At 58.3% G+C, this 9,366-nt stretch overlaps 1 protein-coding gene across 4 annotated transcripts; it reads right to left on the bottom strand.

Moving 5' to 3' along the window:
• Positions 1–269: 269 nt before the first annotated feature.
• Positions 270–9,227, bottom strand: Chrd (chordin). 4 transcript variants are annotated; one of them, XM_023700747.1, is made up of 21 exons: positions 9,124–9,227; positions 8,405–8,741; positions 8,213–8,312; positions 8,042–8,129; positions 7,596–7,737; positions 7,343–7,483; positions 7,181–7,263; positions 6,955–7,102; positions 6,723–6,829; positions 6,503–6,622; positions 5,007–5,163; positions 4,451–4,671; positions 3,960–4,073; positions 3,339–3,605; positions 3,151–3,244; positions 3,006–3,062; positions 2,642–2,745; positions 2,006–2,108; positions 1,320–1,465; positions 1,085–1,184; positions 270–734 (listed from the first exon to the last, which is right to left on the bottom strand). In XM_023700747.1, exons 1-21 carry the CDS (start codon positions 9,151–9,153, stop codon positions 679–681), a joined length of 2,715 nt encoding a protein of 904 aa, XP_023556515.1. In that variant the 5' UTR covers positions 9,154–9,227; the 3' UTR covers positions 270–678. The 4 variants fall into 4 exon arrangements, with proteins under 4 accessions (XP_023556515.1, XP_023556516.1, XP_023556518.1 ...); XM_023700748.1 differs by having other exon boundaries at positions 270–731; XM_023700750.1 differs by lacking the exons at positions 8,213–8,312; positions 8,405–8,741; positions 9,124–9,227 and having other exon boundaries at positions 8,047–8,123.
• Positions 9,228–9,366: the final 139 nt, after the last annotated feature.

Here is a 9,366-nt window from a genome sequence, read left to right as displayed (position 1 = left end):
GAGCAACTTCAAATAACCAGACACAAAACACCAGTGCTGCGTAAGCCAGCTTGAACCTGAGTCCTGCTTCAGGTATGTGGGCTCTTGAGCCTCCAATCCAGGTCCCGGGTGGTCCCAGCTCCTCTGGGGAATCCAGCCAACGGCTGCGCCACCTTGCCCCTGTGCGGACTCCTGCTCCTGGCACAGATCTCCCCTCCCCCCCCCCACCCTCAGACCCTGTTCCACTGAGATCCGCTCCGGTCCTGGTCAAAAAGGAACCCATCTGGAGCCCAAAGACTGAAAAACAATGTTTTAATAAATACCACACTCTCCAATTAGGACTCTGCTCAGCTCAGGGGCAGCAGGAATGGAGTGGGGGCCCTTGGTGCTGAGTGAGGATAAATTAAAAATCCCAACAAGCCAGTGACATTATTACGTACAGAAGGAGAAGAGTGGGGCTTCCAGGTCAGAGGCCAGAGGGTGGCAGGACAGAGCCAGAGTGGATATGGCCTTGGCCTGGCATGGCCACCTCTCTCCCTTGTGGGTCTGTGGTTCCCAGAGGTAGTGGGGGAAGGAGAAGAGGCAGAACGAGGCCCTCAGGGCACTGGGCTTCTGCACAGAAGGAGGCAGTGTCCTCAGCACCGCCCTTTCTCCCAGCTCAGCCCTGTCCCCTGGGTCAGGTGCCCTTCCGGCTATTCCCTAGGTGCCTTCAGCTTCTTTCTCCAACTCTGGAACAGTCCTGGTCTCGGAGGCTGCTGGAGACAGAAGGGAGCAAAGGTTGGAGGAGGAGAGGGCACAGGGTGGCAAGGAGAAAGGCACAGGGGACACAGCAGAGGACCAGAAAGGAAACAACTGTCCAAGAAAGTCAGTGCAAATCAGCTGTGTGACCTCGGACTAGTGGCTTCATTCCTCTGAGCTTCAGAAAGCTCGTTTGTAAAAAAATGATTATACATGAAAACCCTTGGTGGGTGACAACCTGTGTGGGTAGACTAGACCACACAGCTCCTGGCAGCACAGGGGCTCCCAGGGCTCCCCTCCCTCCCAGGTGTCCCACAGCCAGCAGGGCCCAGTCCACAGCCACTGTCCCCTAGTCTCCCTCACTCACGCCGCCGAGGTGTGCAGTGAGAGCAGCACCGACTGTCCTTCCCTGAGCCACAGGACAGTGACAGCGAGCAGTCATCCCGCTCACAGTGGGGCACCCCCGCCTGGTGTAGGACAAAGCAGGTTCTGAGGATCTCCAGTGGCACTGGGCACAGTGGACATCAGCCCCTCCCAGGAAGCCCACCTCCGGGAGTCTGCCCTCTTAGGGAAGATCTCCCCACTTGCAGGACCCCACTTACCCCACATCTGCATGTGATGCAGCTCATCTCCCCAAAGGGGGGTACCGACGGGTGCCAGCTCTGGCTCTCTGGGAACCACTGTCCCGCAAAACGGCAGCCCCGGGGGCCATCAGCCTGCATGGAGTCCCCCAGATGGGGATGGGACCCTGAACCCCGGTTGGGAGGGAAAAAGGAAAGGGTCAGACCCAGAGGGCTTTGATTTCTCACTCAGCTTTGATTTCTCTTTGAACACTCACCATCTAGCAGTTTCAGGCACTCAGTGGATCATAAATTTGGATGGATGGATGGATGGATGGATGGATGGATGGATGGATGGATGGATGATAGGTGCATGGATGGATAGATGATGGATGGGTAATGCATAAGTGGTGGATGGATGGGTGATGGAGAGACGGATCAATGGATCGATGGATCGATGGATGGTGGGTGGGTGGATGGATGAAGAATAGATGGGTGATGGATTGATTGATTGATGGATGGATGATGGATGGATGGAATAGAAACTAAAGCCCATAACATCCGACTAGTACAGGCACATTCTCTCCACTGTGCTTAGAACTTTGGCTCCAGAATGGGCACACAGCAGTGCTCAGTGGCTCCTGAGGTAGCTGAGACGCACTTTCCCTCACCCCACTTAACACCTGTCCCAACCCTGAGCGTTAGGTCTTGATGCCCAAACTCCTCACCTGGACACTGCTTGCAGCAGTCAGTGGGGTTAGCGCGGACAGGCTGGGCACAGGCCAGTCGGGGACATTGCACTTTCTCACAGTGCACCTCTCCAGTGCCCACCTGCAGGGATCCATTGTGTGATGGATGCCAGGGAGGAAAAGGACACATGAGCCTCCTGCTTCCTCCCTCTCCTATCCCTGCTCCACTGATATATATGCCTGGCATTGTACTCTGAGTTCTGGCCTTACTTTGTGTCCCTGAACTCAAATCTTCACTGTATCCTACAAGATAGGTGCTGTGTATTTGCTTATAGGAGAGAAAAGGAGGGTAACAGGGAGGTTCAGAAAGCACCCAGGGTCACATGGAGTTGGTCAGGGGAGAAAGGAAGGATTTACACCCAGATCTGCCCTTTCTCTTCTCCTATAGCAGTGATGGCAAACCTTTTAGAACTTTGCTGCATAGTAACAAACAGCCTGCTGCAGTGTGGGGGGCCTAAATTCACACCACTGTGCTATGGGGAGCCTACAAGCCTTCTCTAGTCTGTTTGCATCCCTGGCCCTCCCCGCATGGATAGCTCTGCTTCCCAGCCAGCCCCTCCCCAGCTCTGCAGACTCTGCTGGCTTACAGCACCAGCAACAATGGGGTGGCCATACCTTACAGGTGCAGACAGCACACTTAATTAAGCCAAAGGGGGGCACGACAGGGTGCCACCGGGTACCCGCTGCCCGCCAGCTCCGGTCACCATCAAAATAGCAGCCTGGTGAGGGAGGGTGCCCGGCTGCCATCAGTACTGTGCTCAACAGCTGAGCCCACAATCAGGGCTTGAGTGTCAGACCAACCGCACAATAGCCTAACCCAAAGGCCACTGGGGGTCGGGAACACTAATAAGCCTGTTGGGTGTCACCCCACACGTTTGCCCTTTGCCCTTCCCCCACACACACACATTCTCTTTCCCTCTTAGTCCAACCCCATGACTCCTTGAATCCTCCCGTCCTTCCACGCACCCGCGCAGCTCACCCTCTCCCGGGTCCCGGCTCCTTGGCAGCCCAGGCCGGTCTCTGGTGTCTTGCTTCTCTATAGAGCCAAAGAAAGGGAGGCGGGATGTGACCCGCCCCCTTTGTGCCCTGGGAGCCCATCCCCCACAGCCCTGCAGGGAACTCACCAGGGCACACCGGGCAGCACTGATCAGGTGCCTGCACCGGATGTGGGCAGCTGGAGGGTGGGCACACCACAGGGTCACAGATCACAGTTCGTCTCTGTGGAGAGAAGCAGAGGTGTTGACCAGGTTCCAGTGCCTTGTTCTGGGTCCTCCTTATCCTCCTCATCACTCTTTCTGGACCTCCTACTTACCTGGCAGGTACAGAGGGAACAGAGCGGGTCGTAGTTGGGTGCCCAGCGAGCCCCATGGGGGCGCTGCTGCCCCTCGAAGAAGCATGTGTTGGGGTCTCGGAGCCGCCCAGAGCCTCCAGGTTTGGCAGGCACAGAGGCCTCGGGCACAGGGGCAGCAGGTACCCCTGGTCTGGCAGCCACATCCAAAGCCCCAGGGTTCCGCATTCCCTCTGTGTCAGCCACAGTGAGGCGCTGGGCCCCCACTTCACACTGGTTGCTGATGTGCACCTGGGAAGAGAGGCCCACTGAGACAAGCAGCGCTCCAGGTGCCCCCCGGCCAAGGCTAGTCATGGACAGAAGACAGAAGACACCTCCATCCCCTTGTGCTGTGGTGCCAGGGGACCCAGCCTTCTCAGGCACTTTGTATTTTTTTTTAGCAGAACCAGGCATTGAACTCAGGCCCCTCCAGGGAAGTGCTTATTCAACTGAGCCTTCTCCCCGGCGGCATGTTGTGTGGCTTCATCCTTCTTACTAGCCAAAGGAGACCACCACACCCAGGGCCCAGAGGGAACAAGTGACAAGAGCAAAGACACATGGGCCAGCCGGACCCTGCGCCTGGCCACGGCCACAATGCTCACTGACCTGTCCACGGAGCTCCCCTCTGGGGCTCCCTTTGGTGGTGATCAGCAAGGAGGCAGTGCCCTGCGCCAGGTGTCGCAGGAGCTCAGGCTCCAGGTCCTTCACCACACCCTGGGCCTGTGCAGGATGAGGGACAGGAACAAGGCACTTCAGGGCGGAACCTGCTTTCCCGAGTTCGCAGGTGGAGAAACTGAGAACCAGGGAGATTTAAGTCTTTAGGGCAGCAAAGCCATGGGCAGTGGGGTGAGGCTTGGAAGCCAGGTCTCTGTGACTCCGAGTCCACAGACTTGGTCCATTCCCCCCTCCAGTGGCCTAGGATATGACGCACTAGCCCACTGACTCCAAGAGGACGCAGATGGTGAATATACAATAAGAGGCCAGGTCAGATCCCACTCAGCCCATCCCCCATCTGTAATACTGGGCTGCTGGCTCTCTGCCTCCCCGCCGCAGCCCCGTGCAGCCCTCCACACTGCCTCCCACCATCAGATTCGCACCTCTGGGCCGTAGAATCCCTTCAGCAGCCGCCGGGGCCCTGGTATCCCAGGAGGCCCTAGGAGGTGGGCTGTGACAGTGCCCTGTTCTGAGCCACCAAGCCCAGCCAGCAGCACCTCATAGTGCAGGTGGCAGTGAGTATCCAGGGAGAGCCAGGCATGCCCTGCTGCCTGGCTCTGCACAGGGGGCAGCACCAGGGCTCCTGCCAGGGGCACAGGCAATGCTGGGTCCAGACAGAGGAGAGGTGATAGATGAGAAGTCAGCCTAGAGCCCCTTAATCTCAGCATTCTCCATCTCCCCCAACACAGACTCTGTGAATGCAAAGGCACTGTCCATAGGACCAGAGCCTGGGGAACGGCAAGTGTTAGGCTCATGCACGGTGGCAACAGGTGGGCCCAGCCGGCAGGACCACCCTTCATGTGCCCCCTTCTCCAGATGCCAACCCGAAGCTCATGCAGGGGAAGACACACCAGACTCTGGCCCACTGGCAGCATCTCTCACATGTGTGAGTCGTGGGGCAGGGGACACAGGAGGGCAGGCAGAGCCTAGGGCACTCACTGTCGTGGCGGGCACTGTGCCCACTGTAGGGCAGGGTAGCCACATGCCCCCGCAACTCTCCATCCAGGAAGTCTTTGGTGCCCACATTCAGGAACAGCTCATTCTGCAGCAGCATATGAGCCCCTCGGGCGCCCAGGCCAGAGCAGGTACCCACAACCTGGGGGTCAGAAGAAAGAATCCCTCTGCTCTCACACAGCCCCAATTCAGAGGCCTTTCCACATTCTGTGTCCCCACTGCACTCAGGCACACCTGCCCCTACAGTAACACCAGTAAAGAACCTTCTAGATCAAATCTTCCCTCTGCCCATTCCTAGCTGTGTAACAACCTTGAAGAGTCATTTAAGCTCTTCGGGGCTTTACTTCCTTATCTATAAAATGGATAGCATAAAAGGCAAAAATAGGGCCGACCAAATAGCTCAGAGGATTAAAGCACCTGCAAGCAGGCACAGGGGCCCGAGATTCGAAACCCAGGCCTGCCCTGCCAGCCCCACCCTGGGAGCATGCTGAAACGGCGATTGAGACTGGGCATGGTGGCGCATGCCTGAATCCCAGCTCTTAGGAGGCTGTAAACAGGAAAATCACTAGAGTCCAATCAAGTAGTGAGACCCTAAATACTGTAGGCCCTTCCCTAAAAAACAGAAAATTTTTTAAAAAGGCAAAAATATAAAAACAAGAAACAATGCAGTACCTCCTCTCCCCATCCCAGGGAGCCTGAACTAGGGATTGAACACAGGGGCCTCACACATAGGCCAGCACTCTACACTGAGCTACTTTCCCAACCCTCCCTGAAAGTGGCAGCCACTGCCACCATATTGGTTATTACATGGTCTACTGAACCATTCCTCCTAACTCCTCCTGTTTATCGTAGCTTGCTGAGGTGTACACAGTGGTACTGCCTATACCTGGCACTCAGGAGGCTGAATCAGGAGGACCAGAGTGAGTTCAAGGCCAGCCTGAACAATATAGTGAGACTGTCTCAAATTAACTGCTAGGGAGATGGCTCAGTGGAATAAGTGCTTGCCTGGCAAGCACAAGGGCCTGAGTTCAATCCCCAGTTTTGCAAAAAAAAGAAAAAGAAAGAAAGAAAAAAGAAAAATAACACTATTACAAATAAAGTAACTGGGGGCTGGTGAGATGGCTCAGTGGTCTAAAGCACCTACTTAGAACAAGCTTAGCAAAGCACAGCGACCGCGGTTCGATCCCCTGGTGGGCTGGCTGAGCTGGCCACACACACACACATAAATAAATAAAAAATAAATTTAAAAAAAAATAAAATAAAGTAACTGTAGTTTGTTGAAGACAGGGGGCCACACTTGACTGTCTCTGTACCCCAGTCCTCAGTCTGAGGCTCACTAAAATGTGCCATGTGAGTCAGTGAGGTAGTCCTGGATGAAATGAACGACACTGCACAGCCCTGCTCTCCCGCCTGGCTTCCTGCTACACGCGCTTCAGCATCAGAGCACAGGCCCTGTGGTCAGTGCCACCTGGCGTCCTCACCATGTGTCCTCCAGGCTGGAGTGCAGCCAGGTGGCATAGGACAGTGCGCTGATTCCTCCGCTGAGGCTTGGTCTCCAGTGTCATGGCCACCACCTCACTGCCTGTCCCCACCACTTGGACCTGGTGGCCAGGGAAGGGGAGGGTGAACTGGAAAGGCAGCAAAGCCCCAGAGCCCTGCCTGCTACACTCCCACCTCCTGCAGTGGCACCTGTCTCTGTACCTGGTAGACCAGGGAGCCATTTCCTAGCAGTGTGAGGCTGGCGGAGCCGGCAGCACCCGTGTGCACAGGTACCAGGGCATCGGCCCCACAAAGGACACTCTGTAGGACTGCGGAGGGCCAAGACAGGTGGCAGCAGGCTGGATCCATGCCCACGCATGCCCCAAGCCTCCCAGGCCTCATCCATGCCTCCTGGTCATGTGCACCCAAGGTGCCAGGCCCCCGGCTGCCTCACCATCACAGCTCTGCCTGGCAGCAATGTGCCCACTGATGCGCAGCTCTGGTCCATCCGCCCTCTCCAGTGCCATCTGCAGCTCCCCCAGCACCAGCCAGTCCATCTCCTGGGCTGTCAGGCTGGGCAGCACCTCAGCGAAGCCTGGATCCTAGAAACAAAGGCAGGGTGCCGTGGGCAACAGTGAGAAGGCAGAGTGGATGACAACACTGGCCAGAGCCTCCCTCACCTGGGCTGAGGTGTTGGCCTGGAGTTCTCGCAGCAGCTGCCCCTCATGTAGAATCTGGAGCCTCACAGGAACCTTGGCTGGTCCTGCAACAGTCCCGCGTGTGGACATTCCTGAAAGGCCGTGCCCTCCCCACCTTCTCCAGCATTTCCTTCCTCTACCTACCTGCATTCACAGGTTCCAGCAGCCCCCGGAAGAGCAGCAGAAAATGCAAGGAGTCTTCTGTGTCGCTAAGAGTGAGCACCGCAATGCCCCCTGCACCCTGCTGCTGGGGGCCTTCCAGAGTCAGGGTGGCACTGAAGGTCTCTGGGGGAGGAGAGGCAATGACAGCCCACCAGAAAATCCCCTCCTCAGCCTACCCAGGTCCCTGGACAGAAAAGTGGCAGGTTTATATGCAAGAGCTGAGTGCTTTCCTTACCTGCAGCCAGGGCCCGGTGCCGGATAAGAGGTCCCCAGACCTCCCCCAAGGGGTGAGTGGGTGTCACGAGTGCCACATGCACCTGTTCTGCCCTGAGGAGCCGCAGAGACAACCGAGGTACTGCCCGCCACACCCCACAGACCTGGATGGGAAAGACAAGGCCCACACTCAGACAGTACACAGGATGGGCAGGGTAAGCAACCCAGACCTGGTAAGGAAGGATAGGAAAGGAGCCCCAGGCCCTCCTAGGAGGCTTAACACAGACCCTGGGAGCCAGGTGCTGTGCTCAAATCCTGGCTGCACCACTCATTAAGTGTGTGGCCTGGGACAAATCACATTCTGCTACCTCAGTTCCCTCATCTGTAAAATGGGCCCCATAGTGTCAATGCCTTCCTCCTACTGTGCTCTCATGATTGAATAAGCACTCGTAAATGGCATCATCTCACCAGGCCATCTTGGGTGGGAGCTGCAGGGTGTTCAAACAGGATGCGGCCCGTGGCGTCTGAGAATCGGACCCGGCTGGGGCGGTCCAGTCTGGCAGAGAGAGGTCCAGTGAGGCTAAGCCTGGCCTCCCCAGGTTCTCCTTCCCCATCCCCCCCTTCCTTCCCTTTTCTCACTGCCGGTAAGAGATGGAGAAGCGGAGGCTGGAGCGCTGCAGTGAGACCCTGGCACGTGCCACAGCCTGCGACCTCGGCCCCGTCAGCAGCGCCAAGAAGTCTGTGAGGGGAGGAAGATGGCCTGGGCACTGTCAGCCACCGCCGGTGGCCGGCCCCGGCCAAGACCCCACCCTTGGGCCCCCGCCTACCCACCCGAGTGACCCTCGGTGCGCGCGCGCTCTTCGGCCCCTGGCTCGCTGTGATCGCTGTAACTGCGGTGCTCCGGGTCCCGGGGATACTCGAAGGTCAGGCTTGGCGGCGGCTGCTCCACGTCGCTGCGCTCTGTGCCAGGGGGAAGCGACGCTCGGGCTTCCGCAATCAGCCCTAGTCCAGGCGGCCCGGCCCGGGAGCCGTCCTTACCCTGAGGGCAGGTCTGGCAGCAGTGTCCTGGCAGTTGGCGGGGCTGCCCGCAGACCAAGGCTGGACACTCGGGCTTGATGTTTTTGCAGCTGACCCTGCCAGGGCCCCTCCCGCGACGAACCCACTGGGGCTGATCGCAGAGGACACGGAAACATCAAGTGAGTGCACGATGTCAAATGGGCAGACCAAGGAAAGAACCACAGTAGGGTCGTGCAGCAGAGTCAAAGCGGCTGCCTGCGACCCTAGACAAATCGCCTAACCTCCCTGGGCCTCAGGGTCCCGGTGCGGGGGAAACAGCGGCGTCTGCCTAGCAGGGCTGTGGTGGGAGTTAAGCGGGACAAGCTACAGGCGGTTGGCGCGGAGCCTGACACCGTGCGATCAGTAACACAACACCTGAGACTCGAAGGAGAATCTCTCTTCCTGCACCCGCAAAGCATCCCAAACACCGGCGGCCGCCTCTCCTCTGGAGTCCTGCCCGCAAGGGCCCCGGGCGTGGCCGCGGGTCCACTCACCGCTTCACAGGCGCACAGCACGCAGCGCATCACCCCGAAGGGCTCCCCCAGGTCCGGGTGCCACGTCTCGCCCACGGCGTAGACCTTCCCGCCGAAGGCGCAGCCTGCGGGGACGAGCTTGGCTGGCGGCCGCTGTCTGTCCCGCTCACGCACGAGCCGGCCCCCGCACCGCCCAGTCGGTCCCTGACCCCGCGCACCCCTCCCGCCCGCGGCCGCGCCAGCCACCTGCACCCGGCCCCGGGC

This window comes from Octodon degus, unplaced genomic scaffold, assembly GCF_000260255.1.
Source record: "Octodon degus isolate 3935 unplaced genomic scaffold, OctDeg1.0 scaffold00126, whole genome shotgun sequence".
Taxonomy (NCBI): Eukaryota; Metazoa; Chordata; class Mammalia; order Rodentia; family Octodontidae; genus Octodon; species Octodon degus.
This window is presented reverse-complemented; position numbering and strand designations above follow the sequence as displayed.

What these genes read in the sequence shown, in the direction of transcription:
- Chrd (XM_023700747.1), bottom strand. Translation starts at nt 9,153, where the DNA reads ATGCGCTGCGTGCTGTGCGCCTGTGAAGCG. An exon ending in TGCCAGGCAGAGCTGTGATG is followed by an intron (nt 6,830 to 6,954) that starts GTGAGGCAGCCG and finishes GGCCCTCCGCAG; the next exon opens with TCCTACAGAGTGTCCTTTGT. An exon ending in AGGGATTCTACGGCCCAGAG is followed by an intron (nt 4,074 to 4,450) that starts GTGCGAATCTGA and finishes CATCCTGCACAG; the next exon opens with GCCCAGGGTGTGGTGAAGGA.